The 24,610-nt window shown below is 38.2% G+C and overlaps 1 protein-coding gene across 2 annotated transcripts in view; it reads left to right on the top strand.

Annotated features, from left to right (window-relative positions):
• LOC105490456 (collagen type IV alpha 5 chain) overlaps positions 1–19,942 on the top strand; it is a 271,513-nt gene extending 251,571 nt beyond the window's left edge. For both annotated transcript variants that reach the window (XM_011756104.3, XM_024795626.2), the window contains 6 exons: positions 8,368–8,466; positions 9,898–10,110; positions 15,172–15,349; positions 17,201–17,315; positions 17,660–17,832; positions 18,674–19,942. In XM_011756104.3, coding sequence (XP_011754406.2) covers positions 8,368–8,466; positions 9,898–10,110; positions 15,172–15,349; positions 17,201–17,315; positions 17,660–17,832; positions 18,674–18,755 — 860 coding nt within the window. In that variant the 3' untranslated portion in view covers positions 18,756–19,942. The remainder of the gene's footprint in view (positions 1–8,367; positions 8,467–9,897; positions 10,111–15,171; positions 15,350–17,200; positions 17,316–17,659; positions 17,833–18,673) is intronic.
• The last annotated feature ends 4,668 nt before the right edge of the window (positions 19,943–24,610 follow it).

Raw genomic sequence — 24,610 nt, 5'->3', positions numbered from 1 at the left:
TCCTCAGTGAAAAAAGCCAGTCATAAAGCACTATAAACTGTAGGATTCTATTTATATGAAATACTCAGAATGGCAAATCTACAGAAACAGAAAGTAGACCCGAGGTTTCTAGCGGCTAGGGAAAAGTGGGGATTCGGAGATAATAGCTAGAGGGTGGTGATGGTTGTACAGCTCTGTAAATACACTAAATACCACTGAATTGCACAATTTCAATGGGTACATTATTCGGAATGTGAATTATATTGCAATAAAGATTTTACAAAATAAAAAATGTATTATCAGGTAAAGATTTTCTACTGTTGTCACCGTTAATCTTAACCTCATAAATCCTAATCCTGCGCCAGCACTGCCAGAAACAGAAAGAATCTACGCCATCCCAGCCATGCATCTGTGGGGGCACATTCAAGGAAAGTCTCCTAGTTGTCACCCACATGGCAACTCTAACCAGGGATGGCCAAAAGATGTCCCTGACGGACAGTCACAAGGTGGCAGCTCATCTGAAGGGCCCCCAACTGATACCAGGACTTCTTCACCTAAGCTCCTCAATTCAAGATACTTCAGAGTGGCCCAGCAGTGCAGATTTTCTTTATTTTTATTTTTATTTATTTCTGTGTGTGTGTGTGTGTGTGTTTTATTTTATTATACTTTATATTCTAGGGTACATGTGCACAACGTGCAGGTTTGTTACATATGTATACATGTGCCATGTTGGTGTGCTGCACCCATTAACTCATCATTTACATTAGGTATATCTCCTAATGCTCTCCCCTTCCCCCACCACACAGCAGGCCCCAGTGTGTGATGTTCCCCTTCCTGTGTCCAAGTGTTCTCATTGTTCATTTCCCACCTAGGAGTGAGAACATGCAGTGTTTGGTTTTCTGTTCTTGCGATAGTTTGCTGAGAATGATGGTTTCCAGCTGCATCCATGTCTCTTTAAAGGACATGAACTCATCCTTTTTATGGCTGCGTAGTATTCCATGGTGTATATGTGCCACATTTTCTTAATCCCATCTGTCATTGATGGACACTTGGGTTGGTTCCAAGTCTTTGCTATTGTGAATAGTGCCGCAGTAAACATACGTGTGCATGTGTCTTTATAGCAGCATGATTTATAATCCTTTGGGTATATACCCAGTAATGGGATGGCTGGGTCAAATGGTATTTCTAGTTCTAGATCCTTGAGGAATTGCCACACAGTCTTCCCCAATGGTTGAACTAGTTTACAGTCCCACCAACAGTATAAAAGTGTTGCTATTTCTCCACATCCTCTCCAGCACCTATTGTTTCCTGACTTTTTAATGATCGCCATTCTAACTAGTGTGAGATGGTATCTCATTGTGGTTTTGATTTGCATTTCTCTGATGGCTAGTGATGATGAGCATTTTTTCATGTGTCTGTTGGCTACATAAATGTCTTCTTTTGAGAAGCATCTGTTCATATCCTTTGCCCACTTTTTGATGGGGTTGTTTGTTTTTTTCTTGTAAATTTGTTTGAGTTCTTTGTAGGTTCTGGATATTAGCCCTTTGTCAGATGAGTAGATTGAAAAAATTTTCTCCTTCTGTAGGTTGCCTCTTCACACTGATGGCAGTTTCTTTTGCTGTGCAGAAGCTCCTTAGTTTAATTAGATCCCATTTGTCAATTTTGGCTTTTGTTGCCATTGCTTTTAATGTTTTAGACATGAAGTCCTTGCCCATGCCTATGTCCTGAATGTTATTGCCTAGGTTTTCTTCTAGGGTGTTTATGGTTTTAGGTCTAACATTTAAGTCTTTAATCCATCTTGAATTAATTTTTGCATAAGGTGTAAGGAAGGGATCCAGTTTCACCTTCCTACTTACGGCTAGCCAGTTTTCACAGCACCATTTATTAAATAGGGAATCTTTTCCCCATTTCTTGTTTTTGTCAGGTTTGTCAAAGATCAGATAGTTGTAGATGTGTGGTATTATTTCTGAGGGCTCTGTTCTGTTCCATTGGTCTATATCTCTGTTTTGGTACCAGTACCATGCTGTTTTGGTTACTGTAGCCTTGTAGTATAGTTTGAAGTCAGGTAGATGGCATTGAATCTATAAATTACCTTGGGCAGTATGGCCATTTTCACGATATTGATTCTTCCTATCCACAAACATGGAATGTTCTTCCATTTGTTTGTGTCCTCCATTATTTCATTGAGCAGTGGTTTGTAGTTCTCCTTGAAGAGGTCTTTCACATCCCTTGTAAGTTGGATTCCTAGGTATTTTATTCTCTTTGAAGCAATTGTGAAACGGAGTTCATTCATCATTTGGCTTTCTGTTTTTCTGTTATTGGTGTATAAGAATGCTTGTGATTTTTGCACGTTGATTTTGTATCCTGAGACTTTGCTGAAGTTTCTTATCAGCTTAAGGAGATTTTGGGCTGAGATGATGGGGCTTTCTAAATATACAATCATGTCATCTGCAAACAGGGACAATTTGACTTCCTCTTTTCCTAATTGAATACCCTTTATTTCTTCCTTCTGCCTGATTGCCCTGGCCAGAACTTCCAACACTATGTTGAATAGGAGTGGTGAGACAGGGCTTCCCTTTCTTGTGCCAGTTTTCAAGGGGAATGCTTCCAGTTTTTGCCCATTCAGTATGATATTGGCTGTGGGTTTGTCATAAATAGCTCTTATTATTTTGATATGTTTCATCAATACCTAATTTATTGAGAGTTTTTGTCAGGAAGGGCTGTTGAATTTTGTCAAAGGCCTTTTCTGCATCTGTTGAAATAATCATGCGGTTTTTGTCTTTGGGTCTGTTTATATGCTGGATTACGTTTATTGATTTGCATATGTTGAACCAGCCTTGCATCCCAGGGATGAAGCCCACTTGATCATGATTGATAAGATTTTGATGTGCTACTGGATTTGGTTTGCCAGTATTTTATTGAGGATTTTTGCATCGATGTTCATCAGGGATATTGGTCTAAAATTCTCTTTTTTTGTTGTGTCTCTGCCAGGCTTTGGTATCAGGATGATGTTGGCCTCATAAAATGAGTTAGGGAGGATTCGTTCTTTTTCTATTGATTGGAATAGTTTCAGAAGGAATGGTACCAACTCCTGTTTGTACCTCTGCTAGAATTCGGCTGTGAATCCGTCTGGTCCTGGACTTTTTTTTGGTTGGTAGGCTATTAATTATTGCCTTAATGTCAGAGCCTGTTATGGGTCTATTCAGGGATTCAACTTCTTCCTGGTTTAGTCTTGGGAGACTGTATGTGTCGAGGAATCTATCCATTTCTTCTAGGTTTTCTAGTTTATTTGCATAGAGGTGTTTATAGTATTCTCTAATGGTAGTTTGTATTTCTGTGGGATCGATGGTGATATCCCCTATATCATTTTTTATTGTGTCTATTTGATTCTTGTCTCTTTTATTCCTTATTAGTCTTGCTAGCAGTCTATCAATTTTGTTGATCTTTTCAAAAACCAGCTCCTGGATTCACTGATTTTTTTGAAGGGTTTTTTGTGTCTGTATCTCCTTCAGTTCTGCTCTGATCTTAGTTATTTCTTGCCTTCTGCTAGCTTTTGAATGTGTTTGCTCTTGCTTCTCTAGTTCTTTTAATTGTGATGTTAGGGTGTCAATTTTAGATCTTTCCTGCTTTCTCCTGTGGGCATTTAGTGCTATAAATTTCCCTCTACACACTGCTTTAAATGTGTCCCAGAGATTCTGGTATGTTGTATCTTTGTTCTCGTTGGTTTCAAAGAACATCTTTATTTCTGCCTTCATTTCATTATGTACCCAGTAGTCATTCAGGAGCAGGTTGTTCAGTTTCCATGTAGTTGAGCAGTTTTGATTGAGTTTCTTAGTCCTGAGTTCTAGTTTGATTGCACTTTGGTCTGAGAGACAGTTTGTTATAATTTCTGTTCTTTTACATTTGCTGAGGAGTGCTTAACTTCCAACTATGTAGTCAATTTTGGAATAAGTGTGATGTGGTGCTGAGAAGAATGTATATTCTGTTGATTTGGGGTGGAGAGTTCTGTAGATGTCTATTAGGTCCACTTGGTGCAGGGTTGAGTTCAATTCCTGGATATCCTTGTTAATTTTCTGTCTCCTTGATCTGTCTAATGTTGTCAGTGGGGTGTTAAAGTCTCCCACTATTATTGTATGGGGGTCTAAGTCTCTTTGTAAGTCTCTAAGGACTTGCTTTATGAATCTGGGTGCTCCTGTATTGGGTGCATATATATTTAGGATAGTTAGCTCTTCTTGTTGAATTGATCGCCTTTACCATTACGTAATGGCCTTCTTTGTCTCTTTTGATCTTTGTTGGCTTAAAGTCTGTTTTATCAGAGACTAGGATTGCAACCCCTGACTTTTTTTGTTTTCCATTTGCTTGGTAGATCTTCCTCCATCCCTTTATTTTGAGCCTATGTGTGTCTCTGCACATGAGATGGGTCTTCTGAATGCAGTACACTGATGGATCTTGACTCTTTATCCAATTTGCCAGTCTGTGTCTTTTAATTGGAACATTTAGCCCATTTACATTTAAGGTTAATATCATTATGTGTGAACTTGATCCTGTCATTATGATGTTACCTGGTGATTTTGCTCATTAGTTCATGCAGTTTTTTCCTAGCATCGATGGTGTTTACATTTTGGCATGTTTTTGCAGTGGCTGGTACCTGTTGTCCCTTTCCATGTTTAGTGCTTCCTTCAGGAGCTCTTGTAAGGCAGGCCTGGTGGTGACAAAATCTCTCAGCATTTGCTTGTCTGTAAAGGATTTTATTTCTCCTTCACTTATGAAACTTAGTTTGGTTGGATATGAAATTCTGGGTTGAAAATTCTTTTCTTTAAGAATGTTGAATATTGGCCCCCACTCTCTTCTGGCTTGTCGAGTTTCTGCCGAGAGATCTGCTGTGAGTCTGATGGGCTTCCCTTTGTGGGTAACCCGACCTTTCTCTCTGACTGCCCTTAACCTTTTTTCCTTCATTTCAACTTTAGTGCATCTGACAATTATGTGTCTTGGAGTTGCTCTTCTCGAGGTGTATCTTTGTGGCGTTCTCTGTATTTCCTGAATTTGAGTGTTGGCCTGCCTTGCTAGGTTGGGGAAGTTCTCCTGAATAATATCCTGCAGAGTGTTTTCCAACTTGGTTCCATTGTCCCCGTCACTCTTAGGTACACCAATCAGACGTAGATTTGGTCTTTTCATATAGTCCCATATTTCTTGGAGGCTTTGTTCATTTCTTTTTACTCTTTTTTCTCTAAACTTCTCTTCTTGCTTCATTTCATTCATTTGATCCTCAGTCACTGATACCCTTTCTTCCAGTTGATCGAGTCAGTTAATGAAGCTTGTGTATTTGTCATGTAGTTCTCGTGTCATGGTTTTCATCTCTAGCAGGTCGTTTAAGGACTTCTCTACATTGGTTATTCTAGTTAGCCATTCGTCAAATGTTTTTTCAAGGTTTTTAGCTTCTTTGCGCTGGGTTCGTAATTCCTCCTTTAGCTTGGAGAAGTTTGATTGTCTGAAGCCTTCTTTTCTCAACTCGTCAATGTCATTCTCTGTCCAACTTTGTTCCGATACTGGCAAGGAGCTGCATTCCTTTGGAGGGGGAGAGGTACTCTGATTTTTAGAATTTTCAGCTTTTCTGCAATACTTTTTCCCCCATCTTTGTGTTTTTATCTACCTTTGGTCTTTGATGATGGTGATGTACAAATGGGGTTTTGGTGTGGATGTCCTCTCTGTTTGTTAGTTTTCCTTCTAACAGTCAGGACCCTCAGCTGCAGGTCTGTTGGAGTTTGCTCAAGGTCCACTCCAGACCCTGTTTGCCTGGGTATCAGCAGTGGAGGCTATAGAAGAGTGAATATTGCTGAACAGCAAATGTTGCTGTCTGATCATTCCTCTGGAAGCTTCATCTCAGAGGTGTGCCCGGCCATGTGAGGTGTGAGGTGTCAGTCTGCCCCTAGTGGAGGGTGTCTCCCAGTTAGGCTACTTGGGGGTCAGGGACCCACTTGAGCAGGCAGTCTGTCCATTCTCAGATCTCAAACTCTGTGCTGGGAGAACCACTACTGTCTTCAATGCTGTCAGACAGGGACATTTACATCTACAGAGGTTTCTGCTGCCTTTTGTTTGGCTGTGCCCTGTCCCCAGAGGTGGAGTCTGCAGAGGCAGGCAGGCCTCCTTGAGCTGCGGTAGAATCCACCCAGTTCGAGCTTCCTGGCCACTTTGTTTACCTACTTAAGCATCAGCAATGGTGGGCGCCCCTCCCCCAGCCTCATTGCCACCTTGCAGTTAGATCTCAGACTGCTGTGCTAGCAATGAGGGAGGCTCCGTGGATGTGGGACCCTCCGAGCCAGGTGCTGGATGTAATCTGGTGTGCTGTTTACTAAGACCCTTGGTATGGTGCAGTATTAGGGTGGGAGTGACCCAATTTTCCAGGTGCTATGTGTCACAGTTTCCCATGGCTAGGAAAGGGAATACCCTTCCCCCTTGCGCTTACCGGGTGAGGCAATGCCTCGCCCTGCTTCGGCTCTTGCTTGTTGGGCTGCACTCACTGTCCTGCACCCACTGTCCGACACACCCCAATGAGATGAACCCCGTACCTCAGTTAGAAATGCAGAAATCACCCATCTTCTGTGTCACTCACACTGGGAGCTGGAGGCTGCAGCTGTTCCTATTCGGCCATCTTGTGCAGTTCAAGGAGCTGGTTTTTTTTAAAAGATTAACAAAATGGATAGACCACTAGCAAGATTAATAAAGAAGAAAAGAGAGAAGAATCAAATAGACACAATAAAAAGTGATGAAGGGGATATCACCACCGATCCCACAGAAATACAAACTACCATCAGCGAATACTATGAATACCTCTATGCAAATAAACTAAAAAATCTAAAAGATATGGATAAATTCCTGGACACTTACACCCTCCCAAGACTAAACCAGGAAGAAGTTGAATCCCTGAATAGGCCAATAACAAGTTCTGAAATTGAGGCAGTAATTAATACCCTCCACCCAAAAAAAGTCCAGGACCAGATGGATTCACAGGCAAGTTCTGCCAGAGGTACAAAGTGGAGCTGGTACAATTCCTTCTGAAACTATTCCAAATGATACAAAAAGGGGGACTCCTCCCTAACTCATTTTATGATGCCAGCATCATCCTGATACCAAAACCTGGCAGAGAGACAGACACACAGAAAAAAGAAAATTTTAGTCCAATGTCCCTGATGAACATCGATGCGAAAATCCTCAAGGAAATACTGGCAAACCAAATCCAGCAGCACATAAAAATGCTTGTCCACCACAATTAAGTCGGCTTCATTGCTGGGATGCAAAGCTGGTTCAACATACACAAATTAATAAACATAACCCATCACATGAACAGAACCAATGACAAAAAAACACGATTATCTCAATAGACACAGAAAAGGCCTTCGACAAAATTCAACAGCCCTTTATGCTAAAAACTCTCAATAAACTAGGTATTGATGGGACATATCTCAAAATAATAAGAGCTATTTATGACAAACCCACAGCCAATATCATACTGAATGGGCAAAAGCTGGAAGCATTCCGTTTGAAAATGGCACAAGACAAGGATGCCCTCTCTCATCACTCCTATGCAGATCATTCTTTTAAGGCTTATTCATTGGAGAACATTTCCCTAGTTCTCCTTTTACATGTCAGAGGTTGTCTCTGACAATAGGAGTCTAAGCAACTAGTAGAATAGCAGACCACCACAAGTTCCGTTTTCTTTTTTCTTGAAAGTGTTAATTTCTCATGGTTGAATTTCTTTTAGACCATGTCAGGTTACTATTAGCCCCTCTGGCTGTTCCAATTTGAACAACTAGTTAATGTTAAAAAAATTATAATGAAATGAAAATGTATTTAAGATCTGGTGCTTTCTGTACATCATCCATCAGAAAGATTGAAAGCTGATTTGTTGGGCTATCAGTTTCCCACTGTGAAGCCCCTTGTCTTTTAAACTAACTGGTGTCTAGGTGGCCATTTTACTCTATGCTTATAGCCAACTTTCATTAATCATTATAAAGGAAAGCAAGAACTAACTTCAGTCTTTCGCTCTTATTAAGTAATCAAGTGACAGTCTTATTAAAAACAAAGTATACCTGGCAGTAACTTATGGTGGGATGCTAAACAAAAGTTGGGACTTACATTCTTGTCTGATTCTGAAGACCAAGAGAACACAACTCCATTAAAAGCATCCCAGAAGCAAATGGATTATTTAAAACTAAAGCTAAATCCTTGTTGGCTTTTTTGGTCCTGGACTTGAGTTATCTCTTCATTTTTCTGGATTTAAGACAAAACCAAATTGGGAATTCAGTGTCTCGAGAATCTTTTGTCCCCTAGATCTGTCCAGATGTGAGAATATTCTACTCATATTTGAATACCTCATTTATTTTCCTGTAGGTCCAACTGGCCCTCCAGGAGATCCTGGACGCAATGGACTCCCCGGCTTTGATGGTGCAGGAGGGCGCAAAGGAGACCCAGGTCTGCCAGGACAGCCAGGTAAGACAAGTAAAACATGCTGTTGGTGGAGGGAAAGTCTTTGAGTTTGGGAGACCTCTGGACATAGGGCCTCCACTTAGAGCTGTGAGATCTTCCCTTGATGTTAGCATAGCTGACTGGTGAATATGGAACTGGGGAAAATAGCAAAGCACATAATAAGGAGATTTGTCACTATAAGAGAAGCATACAAGATTACTTCTATTTGTGTTTAGAGCAGTGGAAAACTCAGTTCTTTCTCACGATGAGAATTTTCCAGGCACTCACTGTACTTACTTGTTCAGCAAATTTTCAATATGTTGATTTAAATCCCTTGCTTGAAATTATTGCAATGATCTGCATAGGAGTGATGAGAGAGGGCATCCTTGTCTTGTGCCATTTTCAAACGGAATATTTCCACATTTGAAAATATCACAGCAGGCTGTAATTTCTTTCATAAAGAGCAGCAAATATAAATGAACAGTTTAAATGATTGCCATAGACCTTTAAGAGTCATGGTGACGTTTCATGTTGAGATGATAAATTGATATTAGGAGCATTAATAGGTGCTCCTGATAATACTGAGTCTGATATCTATTAGATTTTCAATCTGTACTCAATCTACTTCCAAAAAGAATTTGAGTCAACTTGAAATAAAAAATACACTAATGTTAAGATTTCTAAAATAGAAATAGAGGATCATACATTATATAGATCAGTAATATATGTTAACAACTCTAGATTATATAAATATAACTCTAAATAAACATAAAGAGTTTGTATTTCAAATATCAGTGGCAGCAAGGCAGAGTGGTAATACCTATAGCCTTCCTAGAGTCAATGCCCTGCCATTTCATTAATGCTATGTTTCTAGGGAAATAACGAGTTAGTGTCGTCTTCATCACAAGAGTTTCTGTGAAGTTTCCCTAAAATGAAAATTTATACACACACTGTCCAAAGGCCTGTGTATACAGAAAATTATTAAATGAACTCAAACCAAGAGGCTAAATCAAGAAGGGAAGTCAGTGGTAGATTGAAAATGGGCATTTTGAAAATACTTCTTTAGAATGCCCTGCCTGTTCTCTACACAAAAATGTGTGCCTGAGAATAATTTCCCCAGACAGATTCAAAGGAAAATGTTTTTCAGCAATGAATCTGGTAGATTGATGGCAACCACACCCTTCCTTTCTCACTGATGAACAAAACAGCAGGCTGAAAATTGGTCATGGAGTTCAGATTCTTTTAGTACAACGAGAGACTAAATAACATACAGACTCTCCAAATAAGCATATTTTATTTGTCTCCTAGCCCATGATATCTGACAATGCCTTTATAGACACTCTATAAATATCAACTAAGTTAACTAGTCAAATGAGGTAATAATGTTTTGTCAATAACCGTAAGAGTGGATCAGAGCTTACTTAATCTTGTATACTGATGGTTTTGTGGAAATAGGTACTCGTGGTTTGGATGGTCCCCCCGGGCCAGATGGATTGCAAGGTCCCCCAGGTCCCCCTGGAACCTCCTCTATTGCACATGGATTTCTTATTACACGCCACAGCCAGACAACGGATGCACCACAATGCCCGCAGGGAACACTTCAGATCTATGAAGGCTTTTCTCTCCTGTATGTACAAGGAAATAAAAGAGCCCATGGTCAAGACTTGGGTGAGATAATCAATATTTAATTTCCTACTGTGCATTTTGTTTTTGTTTCAGAAATCCTGTTGGGTTCTAGAGTAGCCTTGGCCAAAGTGCCTCTCTCTATTCTTTTGGGGCTTCCAAACTGAAAACCATGCCAAAGGCAACTGAATATATTCACCATGATTTTTAAATAAATAATATTTAACCTTAAACTAAAAGCATTAATTAGCTCTTATGAGTGCAATTCTTGGCCTAAAGCAAATCATTTCACAAAGGCCACATTTACTTTTAGTTAGATTAGCTATTAATGAAACAGTTTCACTGGGCTCTTTGCAGTATAGCAGCTGCTTGAGTGTGCAGTGTTTATAATTCATGGGAGATAGTTACCTCATCTTTGAAACTGGTCTTCATCAAGTTCATAAGTTCTGAAGAGAATCTTGGTTTATAGATCAAAGAAAGTAAGGTCATTGCTTAATTATGCTAGTTTGTAGTTCCTAAAATAAGTACCTTAGCTTTATAAAGTATTACTGGAGTCATTTAAAGCTATATAAAGTATGACATTTCTGTGCAAAATCCATTTCATTTAAAGTGCTCCCATGTATCTTTTCTATACTGGGGTGGACAGCAAAGTTGATGGGATGACACTGGACTGAATCACTCTCAAGGACTTTTCCATCCCCATGAATTCTTTTCCTGGAATTTTGACTTTGGATGTTGAAGTCCCATTGTCTTACCTGGGGCTGCGTGGTGTTTTTTTGTTTTTTTTTTTTTTTTGAGACGGAGTCTCCCTCTATCATCCAGGCTGGTGTGCAATGGTGCGGTCTCGGCTCACTGCAACCTCTGCCTCCCAGGTTCAAGCAATTCTTCTGCCTCAGCCTCCCGAGTAGCTGGGATTACAGGCGCCCACCAGCATGCCTGGCTAATTTTTGTATTTTTAGTAGAGACGGGGTTTCACCATATTGGCCAGGCTGGTCTTGAACTGCTGACCTCGTGATCTGCCCACTTCTGCCTCCTAAAGTGTTGGAATTACAGGCGTGAGCCACCACTCCCAGCAGGGCTGCCTATTTTAAGACTGACTATCCCCTTTGCCTTCATAACGACTTTTAAGAAGATAGTCAGGGCTCCCAGTTTCTGGAATCTTTATGATGAGAAGCTTCCTGAGGTCTCATTGGCTGGGCCATTCATTCTGTGGAAACGGTTCTGCAGCAACAGAGACCCCGGAGGTCAGCTTTACTCCCTACTTTTAGAAGGCATATGGCCACACCTGCCAGCCAGTTCTGGCCCACCAGAGTAAGGATATTCACTTACATGTAAGTCAGTGGTCATAGGTCATTTTATGAAACCAAATAATGTAAGGGTTTGCCCGATAGCTTTCTTCTCCGTCTTCTTTTTTTTCCACTTATATTTCCTTTTTCTCTTTTTCAACTTTCCTCTGCACTTTTCTTTCTCTTTTTCACTTGGTTACATATTTTTAAATTTTATAACTGACAAATCTTCATTAAATTAGTAATTAAATTATCTTTCCATAATTTAATTGAATAATAAATATCTAAATAATTTAATATCTTCAGGTAATTTTCTCTAGTCTTTCTCCTATAAAATTCTTCTTTTTTGTTCAATCTCTCTACACTGTCAGACTTATAATCAAACTTTAAACTTCACATCCCTAACCTACCAGGTCAACAGAGGAACCATTAGAAGTTTTGAGCACTACGAAATTAAAAAATGTAATGCAAAGAGAAGATAGAATCTGCTATCAGCATGTAATTATAACTTTTCGGAATCCATGTATTTGCTCGAATAAGAACAGTCAGATTTAGAGTCTATAAATAGACCATGACTCTGGTAGTTTAGGCCTCAGACACAGGGAAGGCCATGACAGAGCCTAAGATCCTAGGAATGGTCCTGGATTGCAGAGGCTTTGCTGGGGCTCACACAAGGATCACATTGGAGGTATCTTGATGACTAAGCAAAGATAGAGGCAGCTGTAACTTTGATGTTAAAGAAACAATTACCTCCTGATCGAATAAATGCAGTCTGTGTTGAATTAGTGGAAGGATTATACAATGTAAGAAAGAGGACGGAGAAGATGGATTAAATACTAAAGCTTTTCTGTCTGGGAGAAAAATAAAACATACTGAGAACCATTAGTCTATTAAAGTCTTATAACTGTAGGGTATAGAGGGCATTGGGAGTATATGGGATCACTCTCTCTTCAAAAATTTGGAGACTATATCCCAGAATTCTGCATCATTGTGGGCAGCCACAGGTGCAACCAGATACTCCAGATACTTCCATCATTATGGGCCTTCCTTTTATTTACCTTTCTTTTCTCTTCCTTATAAGACCGGGTATTTTCAGCTCTGTCCCAAATTAGGCAGTAGAATAGTTTTCTTTTTAAATTACTTTATAATGTACAAAGCATTTTCATGTCCATTGTCTAATTTAATTTACACAACTATGATTAAGAAAAATGTATAGAAATATTCTGCTTTTTCATTTTACACACAAAGAGACTGGCTAACAGGTTAAATAACTTACTGAAACCTTATACAGTTAGAAAGTGATGGAGGTAAGACTTGAATCCAACACCTGCCAATTCTAAATTCATTTCTTTTTAAATTTTCCCCTGTTGTTCACTCTTACAGGACTGTGAGTCAGTCAGGTTTTTCTTAACCAGTTTTTTAAATGCATAAATTTGACTAAATCAATGATTTTCAACCTAGGGAATTTTCTGAAGACTCCTAGTCCTATGCCAAATCTATTGTATAAAAATTCCAAATAATTCTGACAGTACAGGTTTGAGATCTATTAGTCTTTTGTCAGTCATCTTCAGTCTGAGATAAGCATACCCCTTTGAATATATGAAGAATTTCCAAGATGCACGGAGGCATAATTTTTTAAAAATCAAATTTCAACTCCTTGACTTTTATATGTATTTTCTCCTAAAGTCAATCTGACTTTAGCAGATGTGCTTTGGGCAATCTCCTTTCCCATATCTCCTTTCACTGTCATGCCTTCTCCACTTTGTAAGAGTCATACTCTTGCACATTGCCTTGAAGTATGAAAACCTCTGACAGACAAATTCAAAGGGATAATTCAAAATAACAGTTTTGCTAAAGATACAATTACTTTTAAATCCAGCAATCCCATTACTGCATATTTACCCGAAAGAAAATAATATATCAAAGGGATAGTTGTACTCACATGTTTATTGTAGCACTATTCACAATAGCAAAGATATGGAATCAACCTAAGTATCCAGCAAAGGATGAATGGATAAAGAAGATGTGGTGTATATACACAATGGAATATTATTCAGCCATATAAAAAAATGAAATCATGTCATTTGCAGCAACATGGTTGGAAGTAGAACTCATTATCTTAAGTGAAATAAGCCAGGCACAAAAAGACAAGTATCACATGTTCTCACTTATATGTGGGAGCTAAAAATTTGAACACATGGAGGCAGAGAATGGAAAGACAGATAGCAGAGACTGGGAAGGGTAAGTGTGGGGAAGGGGGAGGATGAAGAGAAGTGGGTTAAAGGATACAAACATACAGTAAGATAGAAGGAATTAATTCCATATTTGATAGCAGAAGAGGATGACTATACTTAAAAAAAAATATTGTACATGTGTGATGTATACCCTAAATACCCTGACTTGATCACTGTGCATTATATACATACAAAAAATGTTCATGTACCCCATTATTTTGCATAAATAAAAAATTAATAGTTTTGTTAATGTCTCCATTAACTCAAGCTCTGTAATTCACTTTTAATCCATCTTACTAAGAAATACATTTCTAATAAAAGTTTATTGTAATAATTATATAAAAATTTATAATATATATATTTTTATCAGTTATGAATTAATAATAATAACAATAACAGGTCAAAATAAAACGTTTAACATGTAAAGTCTTATAGTCACAAAAAGTTTTTAAAAAGTATTCAATTTTAATTTTTGAGAAATATGATAGCATGATCAATAAAAAACTTTCAAAAATAAAAATATGTTACATTAGGATAAAACTGCATGAGAAAAGTGGAAGGGAAATATAATTTTTAAATGTAGAAGGAGCAGTGTATAATTTCCAACTGTTAAAGACAAGTTTATATATTTTCTATAATGGTAAATGTTAGATCTCAAATCATTATATTGGATGCATTTAAAAGAGTGATATAAAAGTTTGTTCTTAGATATCAATATTCACAAAACACCATAAATGAAAGCTGGCAAGGTAGAAATGTGGTTTGCAAATTCCCAGTCCCTACTATTACAAAGTGGAATACAGAAGAGTGGGTGTGGAGCTGAGAGACAATAGCTAATATCTTAATACTGGCACAGTATCAATTTAAACTTACGAAGAAATTTAGATATCAAAACTTTAGATATTTAACTTTCAAAAGTGTAAGTGCATTTTTCATCATTCTTTTGTGAGTAAATGAGAAAAGAAAGGCTTGATCACAAGTAAAAATAACCTCTCTTGTCCTACTAGCTCTGAATTTCAAGGATTAGTTTCTTTCTTTTTTTGGTTTGCTTTCCCCTCACATCTTTCCTTCCTATCTTGTTTTTTTCCTTTTTACGTATTCTTCAAACCTGTCTGCGGTGGCTCTGCACACTGGCCAGTATTACTATTGTCCCTAGGCCTAAGGAGATTGCAAATTCACACAAGATACACACTGAGGATGTCTTAGAAGAAGAGAGGGCAGCCTGGAGCACGAAATATTGATAATATATCGTAAGGACTCAGTATGTGTCCTTCACTTGCACACAATGAATTACTAAATATTCTGCATAAGACACCATTGTTTATAAGATGCATCACTAGTTTAAAAACAGCATTGGGAAATAATATAATGAGCTACCACAATAAATATTAGCATACATTATAAAACACATCCTAATTTTATAAATGTTAAAATATGAGTAAATCTTAGATTTAAGAAATATAGTATATTTATTACCTATGAAAAGCTGGCAAGTTTCCTCGAAAGGCTGTCTGCTATTGTTTTAGAAGAAACTAAAGTATCATCATCATGCAGTCCTTTATTGTTTTCTCTCCAAATCTTTCTAGGGACGGCTGGCAGCTGCCTTCGTCGCTTTAGTACCATGCCTTTCATGTTCTGCAACATCAATAATGTTTGCAACTTCGCTTCAAGAAATGACTATTCTTACTGGCTCTCTACCCCAGAGCCCATGCCAGTGAGCATGCAACCCCTAAAGGGCCAGAGCATCCAGCCATTCATTAGTCGGTAAGGTATTGATTTAGCTGTGACTTTTACCAATCCCCAGTTAATTAGCTAGTCATATTTGAGTCCAAAGCTAACAATCTGATGATATTCCTCCTAGGTTAGGTAGAACAGAGGTACCTCTTACTATTCAATTAAGTATTTAATTTGACTCATATTTATTGGTGGTCTGCTTTTGACCAGGCCCCCATGATAGACATAGTGTAATAGCCAGATAACTGACAGTGTAGTACTTATTTATTACATAAATTTGTCTAATATATACCAGATTTGGGCTAAGTTCTACAATAAATATAATAAAAATGTTATGAAAGCATAGGGAAAGAGATGTTTAATTTCAAATGGAGAAATCTGGGATGACCATATGGAAAAAATATGTCTTGAACTGATCAGTCCTTGAATGACTAGACGGACTTGAGGCACAGGCAGTTATAAAGGGGAGATATATACTAGGCAGATAAAATGACAATAGGTAATAAAGTAATGTATCTAGGGTGTAGTATGTAAAGGTTATGTTGGGAGAAAAGATTGCAAAGTTAGCTTGGGCGCAGATGGTAGAAGGCCTTCTGTACCAAATTGTAGTTTGAAGTTTACTTGATATGTAACAAGGAGCCCCGAAATATTTTAGAGCTACACTTCAGATTAGATTATAGTGCCATCAATGTGTAACATGGATTACAGAAGGGATAGTCTTGAGGTAGAGAGAACAGTTGGATTGAATGGTATTGCTATAGCCCTGATGTGAGTAAATTGGAACTCACAGTAGGGTACATGTGTCACGTTATTAGGCTAGATAGGATTTGACAGTTGATAGCTATGGGAAGAAGATGGTAGCTGAGATTTGGAGCATGAGTAACTAAGAGGATACCATTAATAGAGTTTTGCCATTTTGAAACCTAGTTTAACTCAGTCTCCCAGGAATATTGCTTATTGCCATTTTTATTCTGATCATGACCCAGGATTTCAGTAACCATAAAGGATGAATTGCTGGAAAGTCTGCTTCCTTTAATAGTAAATATAAAGATTAAAGCTGGTTCAGCCTTAGTAGCAAATTCATGGTGCCCTTTTTAATACATTTTCCTGAATCCTTTGGGAATTTGGGAGTGTGTGAGTGTGTGTGTGTGTAATTTTGTCAGTCCCAACTCTTGGGAGTAAAACCTTGTCTAAATGTATTACTTATTTTGTCAGGTAAACTGCAAAACTGGCCTCAGTAATATGTCAAGAGGTCCACTCATGTTTTTCATTAAAGATATGGAAGGCTCAGCTATATTCATTCTGGCTATTTTACTTGATTTTGTAGATTTCAGCCACATCTCCAAGTGCCTGGGTACCTGCCCAGCATTCTGGATATGTTGTACTTCTCCATATATAGTCAAATGTTTAATAAATGTCCTTTGGACCAAGAATAATGGGTAGAGATTGAGAAAGTGTCCGTTTCTTATATTTTCGAGTCTTTCTGACATTGTTCTTACCACAGTTTCAGCATTACTAAATGTCTCCCCTCCAATTGAGCACTTTGACAACAAGTAGTATGTGCAATACAGCAAGCCAAACTCTTATGGCAATTAAGGCATTGACTATAGGAAGTATGAATAGAAATTTAGGGCAGAATGGAATATCAAAAGGCCATTGCACTGGTTCTGCAGTTTTTTGACAAAAGTTTACAGTTTGTTATGTATATTGGGAGACAATACTTAGCAAATGCAATCCTCAAAGTGCATTTCTTCACCTTTTGTGATCATTGAAAGACACATTAATTGGCTTCCATACCAGGAAGGCTTCCAATGAAGCAGGACGGCTACTTTTCACATGCTCACTCTGTAGATTATGTTCCTTTTCCTTTTCCTTTACCAGATGTGCAGTATGTGAAGCTCCAGCTGTGGTGATCGCAGTTCACAGTCAGACGATCCAGATTCCCCGTTGTCCTCAGGGATGGGATTCTCTGTGGATTGGTTATTCCTTCATGATGGTATTTTACACTCTTCCTTACATTTGTCATAATAGCTGACTGTCCGTTCCATCTACATTTCTTCCCAATATGAGGAATCCCTGTCATTTGCATAACAAGAAGCTTAAACTTCAAACAGCTTCTATCCAAGCACTCTGTTCCCCCTCACACATTTTTTGTAACATATTTTCATAATCTGCCTATTACTTTTTTTGACTACCCTTGGTGTGGATACTATTGTCTTACCTCTGGGCCTGTTCGTTCACTGGATTTGAATCTGGCCAAGCCCAGCACACATCTTTGGATATTCACTAAGCTATTATGGCAGATGGGTATTGCGGCACATTTTTCCTTGTCTTTTATAGCATACAAGTGCAGGGGCAGAAGGCTCAGGTCAAGCCCTAGCCTCTCCTGGTTCCTGCTTGGAAGAGTTTCGTTCAGCTCCCTTCATCGAATGTCATGGGAGGGGTACCTGTAACTACTATGCCAACTCCTACAGCTTTTGGCTGGCAACTGTAGATGTGTCAGACATGTTCAGGTAAAGTGCTTATAGCTTTAATTCAGGTCCAAAGCTTCCTTCAGAGATGCTAGGGAAGAAAGAGACAATTTATGGGTGGTTTATTCTCAACAAATGTTAGGAATGTATTGGATTGTGTACTTTGTTCTTGCTTGTTATTCTCATATACATGACTCAGGTCAGAAAAACAGACTTGATTAATATTAGGTGAGTTTGGTTTGTGATACCTTAGTAGCAATCCTTCAATAATGAAACAGAGATAAAGAAAGGTTATGTGACCTTCCTAATAAGTCAGCAGCTGTTCAACTAGATTGAGGCCACCCCAGGAAATGAAGTTACAGTCTGTCTTCTCCCTCTCAGTTCAGTGGTCTCCTTTCCCAGGATATTTTAAAGATTCTGATTTAATGAGCAAGACATACATAATATATGTACCTCAGGATACTTGAATCTATTGATTTTTTTCAGTTTAAATTTATTTTTCTGTGTTGCTTTTGAATTATCACTACTTGATATTTTTCTTATGGTCCTTGTTATCTATTCATCATCAGTTGCCCAGATTTCCCTCATCCTGTGAATATTAGAAAAATGTATGAGAGAAAGAGAAAAAAATAGAAAATAAGAAGGAGACACAAATATACAAAGATAATAGTGTTGGGGAGAATAGTTACAAAATATCTGTGACCACTAATGGTTCTTAAACCATACTAGTCACTGCATTAGATCATATTGCTGAAAAGTAAACCATTAAGTCACCAAGAGAGCTACTTAACACAAAGAGAATGTTTAGTTATAAATTTGAACCAATAACAGAATTGAAATACCAGAAAATATGGATCTGATTGTCTTATTTCTTATTTCCCAGTAAACCTCAGTCAGAAACGCTGAAAGCAGGAGACTTGAGGACACGAATTAGCCGATGTCAAGTGTGCATGAAGAGGACATAACATTTTGAAGAATTCCTTGTGTGTTTTAAAGTGTGATATATATATATACATATATATATATATATAAAAATATATAAAATTCCTAGGATGCAATGTCTCATTGTCCCCAACTTTACTACTGCTGCCGTCAATGGTGCTACTACATATGACCAAGATAACATGCTGACTAGTAACCATGAAGATTCAGATGTACCTCAGCAATGCACCAGAGCAAGGTCTCTATTATTTTTCTACTAAAGAAATAAGAAAGTGAATTTACTTTTTGGGTCCAGAATGATTTTCTCCAAGAATTATAAGATGAAAATTATGTATTTTGCCCAGTTACTAAAATGATACATTAAAAATTCAGTTAAGAGAAGAGTTACACTGAGTAAAATAAAAGACTGCAGTTTGTAGGAAGAATTATTTTTCATGGTGCTACTAATCCTGCTGTATCCCAGGTTTTTAATATAAAGGTGTTAAGCCTATTTTGCTTTGTAAGTAAAGGATGTGTATATTGTGAACAGCCTTTTAGCTCAAAATGTTGAGTCATTTACATATGACATAGCATGAATCACCTTTTACAGAAAATGTAGGAAACCTTAGAATACAGACAGCAATATTTTATATTCATGTTTATCGAAGTGAGAGAATTTATATTCCTACATCAAGTTACTACTGAGAGTAAATTTATTTTGAGTTTTATCTCCTAAGTTCTGTTTTGATTTTTTTAAAAAACAAACCCTTTTAGTCACTTTAATCAGAATTTTAAATGTTCATGTTACATACCAAATTATAATATCTAATGGAGGAATTTGTCTTTTGCTATATTCTCCAAGATTATCTCTTAAGACCATATGCCCCCTGTTTTAATGTTTCTTACATCTTGTTTTTACTCATTTCTGACTGGACAAAGTTCTTCCAAACAATTCTGAGAAACAAAGCACACACATAGAATTAACAATTCTCTTCCCTGTGCTGCTTATGTAAGAATCTTCCTGTGGTCTCTGCTTGTACAAAACTGGGAAACAACACTTGGTTAGTCTCTTTTAAGTTACAAAAAGCCAATTGATGTTTCTTATTCTTTTTAAATTTTAAATACTTTATTATAAATATTCACAGGATACCTTATTTCCCTAGCTGTCGTCTTCTCACTTAATGTTTTTTAAATCCACCAATATAAATTTAATTAAAGATATATGTTGTAAGGATGGTCTGTTGTGTATCTCTTCAGCCTGTGTGGAAAAAACCCCTGCTCATTTACAGATAGATTACCAATCTGCATGTCAACAAGTCATCTTTTCCCAGGGAATCGGTTTCTCCATGCTTTGATCACTCTGATAGTAGATAGAAAACATATAGTAATGTAAACTTTTTCCAATGAAGAAAACTACCTATTGGAAGATATTTCTGAGATAATAAATTTCTTGACAACATTGTGTTAATGGCTGAGAAAGGAAACAACTGGCTTCTATTTGGGGAAGAATTCATTAATAATGTTTCAAGCAGGTTAGTGAGCTAATATTCCTAATGATTAAGAATGAACATGCATAGTTCTCTAAAATAGTCAAGGACTTGTTAAAAATAAGATATTAAAAACTTCCATAAAAAATTTATGTTACAGCTAAAAGATAAAACAACCAAAACAATTTTGAGTATTCTAAATCCTAATATGAACCTATGCAAAATCTAAAGCTTAGAATCTCTAGTGGTAAAACTTAGGATCCAAATAATGAGAACTGTCTAATAATGTTGTTGATTCTGGATAGCCAATTGCAAATTTTAGCTTTATTTTTTCATCTAGTCCCCTGCGTAAAGTCAGTAATGAGTAATTGTAAGTGAAAACACCATATCACTGCCCCACAGATTTTTCTACATGGTGTACACTCAAAGGTGCTCCTTCTGTTACAGTCGCAAACACGAATTCCAAAGATTTTGCTTTTTGTAGCTTTCCCTCTCATTTATAGCTGGTTGAAAGCCTTGGCACAAACAGAATCTCCTTTTTGTTTGTTTGTTTGTTTTGTTTTGTTTTGAGACAGGGTCTCCTCTGTCACCCAGGCTGGAGTGCAATGGCGTGATCTCAGTTCACTGCAGTATCTACCTCCTGGGTTCAAGCGATTCTCCCACCTCAGCCTTCCTAGTAGCTGGAGCTACAGGTGCATACCACCACGCCTGGCTAATTTTGTGTAGTTTTAGTAGAGACAGGGTTTCACCATGTTGCCCAGGCTGGTCTTGAACTCTTGAGCTCAAGCGATCTGCCTGCTTTGACCTCCCAGAGTGCTGAGATTACAGGCGTGAGCCACCACACCCATCCCAGAACCTCCTAATTTTTAAATTGTTGCATGTGCAGCTAGTCTAGATGTTTCTGAAATCCCCTAACTATTCCTAGCCCTGCTTTGTTGTTTGAAGTACACAAATTCATTCCAGGACGTTAATATTGTTAACCCTCCCTTGCCACGGATTATTCAAAGATTAATCTAGCTGCTCTACTAGTTACCTATGGTGAGTTTTTTGTGTTTTGTTTTGTTTTTGTTTTTGTTTTTTAGGTTTTTTTTTTTTTTTAATCATCTGTGAAAATTCCAGAAGTACTATGGTGAGTTTTACAGTCATATACAATTAATGGTTTTCTCACATTGGCAGGAAATGAGTGAACTATTCTGCTTAATCAGATAGTTTGACTACCAAATAGTTATGTGTACCAAATGTGCTTTTACCAGTTAATGAATCTTTCGTGATTCAGATGTTACTTAAGGACCAAATCCTAGTCTTTGTGTGTGTGTGTGTGTGTGTGTGTGTGTGTGTGTGTGTGTGTGTGTGCGCGCGCGCGCGCGCGTGCGCCCGCACGGATGTGCACATGTATCTTTCGAAAAGTTGAGGTCTACATGAATAACTTCCTATACACACACACACGTATAAGTGTATAAACACACACAGACACACACACGTTTAAGAAAGTAGACATTCCAATTATTTTTATAGCTTATTGGCCTGATCTATGCCATGGTGTCACACTCATTGCTTCCAAAGGAGGTTGTATTGGACACCTTGTGATTGTATGATGTTTTTTCCCACCCAGCCAAATTTGAAGAACACTTTTTTATTCTTGTAGTGGCAATGAGGTTCTTTGCCTCAATGTCATGCCAAGCCATCAAACCCTTATTCAGAAGTTAATCACAAGAGGGCGCTGTTGCTTATAAAAATGAATCAGCATGTGTAATGATTTGTTTGAGCTCATTGGTGGTGGTGGGGTTGTCCAAAGTCCTGTTTCTAGATCCCCTGTTTTAAGTTTCATGTATTCTTTCAGCCTCATAAAAATCATTAGCAAATATTTTAAGAGGTGGCCTACTTTCCCAATGTCTGCATCCAAAATGAAGAGAACAGCTTTGCTGTCAAAGATTCTCTCTCTCTCTCTCTCTTTTTTTTTTTTAGACGGAGTTTCGCTCTTGTTCCCCGGGCTGGAATGCAATGGCGCGATCTCGGCTCACTGCAGCCTCTGCCTCCCGGGTTCAGCGATTCTCCTGCCTCAGCCTCCCGAGTAGCTGGGATTACAGGCGCCCGCCACCACGCTCGGCTAATTTTGTATTTTTAGTACAGACGGGTTTCTCCATGTTAGTCAGATTCTCTTCTTAAGAGCCTGATTAACAGTTGGTTCTGGTAGCACTTCCCATGCCTCTCAACACAGAAGCAAGGAGCAATCACTTTTGTTTGACCGGAACTTCAATTGGTTTCCTTGGCAGAGAAACTCAGTTCTCAGGCTGGACTATACAACACCTTCATCCCTAGGCAGCTCCAAAATACATGGAATAATATTTAAAAATCATATGTCATTTCCATTTTAGAGCAGTGGTTTTTAGAGTATATTCAGGGAGCTTGGAAAGTTTGTTTGGTGGAAATACTCCTAAGTTGGAATTGAATCCAGAGAGGCCTGTCTCCTGAGTTCCACATCAACAAATATTGATTGGATGCTTGTTAGCTTAGGACACCATGACAGATAGCAATCCAAAAGGAACTCAACCAGGAAAATAAGCAGTGACCGTAATATAGTAAATCCTCACCTCACGTGGTCAATATATTTTTAGAAGCTGTGACTTTAAAGGAAACGATGTCCAACATTATTCAGTTATAATGTTGATGAGGAAAAAAAAATTGATTTGTTATATGTCATTTAGCTTTAAAGTCAAAGTTTCCAAGAACCTATGGACGTTAAGTGAGGACGTACTGTATGTACACTGGAGAAGAGGTATGCTAGTCTGTCTTTGACTACCAAATCTTACTAACTCTACACCTATCAGATAATGGGGGTTTTCCCAAGAGTAGCTGTCTGGAGGAAGCTGGCTCACCAACTTGTTCCTCAAAACGTGGGCTAAAATCACATTTACGTAATCTTAATTATTTATTTCTCTATTAGTGGACTGCATACCCAACACCTGACCCTGCAGGATAACAAATTGCTTACATCATACCAATTTATGCCAAATATCTCTGCTTCCCCCTCCACCATCACATTTCATCCTGCTTTCTGCCCCAGAGGGTTCCTGAGCCCTCTAGCTTCTGGTTGGTTTCAACCAATTGGAAGTCCCCACAGAATACCAGAGAAGGGGAGAAGAGTTGGGTTAGGGTATTTATTTTCATGGCTCCTTCTCTATGAGGTCACCTCAGGTTGGCTTGTCACTCTTAATTGAATGTCCCTACTCCTCTCAAGATGACTTGCTATTCCTAATTATCTTCCTTTCTGGTTCCAGTAACCCCTTCTTATGTTTTTAGGTCTAGGTGTGATGGGTACGGTGACAAGTCTGCTGTTGCTGTGCTGCTAGACTTGGATTCCTGAACAACCATTTGTGATTCCCCCTCCACACCATCTATATATTTCTAATTAAATGCTCCTTAGGTTATCCTAATTTAAGTGTGTTGTACTTTTGCTGTTGATACTCCAATGAATACTCAACACTTCTAATTTTCAAAATCTAGAGAAAGTGCTTTATTTCCATATGTGACAAAATGAGGGTGAATTGATAAAACCGACATGCATGATTAAGCATGCATCTTTGACTTTGAACTAAGGGATGGGCCAGCAGAAATATGACTTAACACCACTTAATCTAAGACCTAGTTTATGAAGAGTTATTGGAAGCTGTGTTCCAGGGTACTTATGGTGAAATTAGGCAAAATATGTTCCTTATGATCCTAAATTATTTATCTTTTTCCAAATAGTGTCCCACTGGATCTCTAAAGAATGCACTTTTATTTCCCCCAGGTAGTCATTTGTCTTCCTCCATCTTAACTTCAAATAATTAATTTGTTACCTCATTAGCAGACTAGATTACAAGTACCAATAACTCATCTATGAAAGCTCCAAAAAGAAACTCCTGGTAGTATTACTTCAACCAGAGGAATCTGCTAAGCCAGATATACCTGCTTGCAGTCAGTGAAAAGCCCCAAAGTGTTACTAGCTGAGAAAGGAGTAATTTATTAGTGGTTTTCTAGCCTCAAGAGCATCTGTAAAAGTAAACCTGCAGAAGTTCTTCTGATCTGCTTCCCTTGTATTCAAGGGTACCTGAGTGAATGCTTATACTAGGGATTATGGAAGACAGGTCAGGTTCTAAAGCCAAAGACAGTCTGAGAATACTGTACTTGGTAATTTCAACCAGTCCCACGTCGAACCTACCAAGAAGCCAACATACTTCCTCTTCCTGCAAAATAGTTTTCTGGCTGATTTTCATAGGGGCAGGAAAGTGCTTGCTGTTGCCAGTCTATCAAAAGCTACAATGGTAACCCCCGATCTCAGATCTTTGTGTCTCTCTGACACAATAATTTGACCTTTGCTTGGGCTCCAAGGAAGGCTACCTCTAACACCTCAGTAGTAATAAGACTAACAC

The sequence above is a fragment of the Macaca nemestrina genome, chromosome X (genome assembly GCF_043159975.1).
Source record: "Macaca nemestrina isolate mMacNem1 chromosome X, mMacNem.hap1, whole genome shotgun sequence".
NCBI lineage: Eukaryota > Metazoa > Chordata > Mammalia > Primates > Cercopithecidae > Macaca > Macaca nemestrina.
This window is presented reverse-complemented; position numbering and strand designations above follow the sequence as displayed.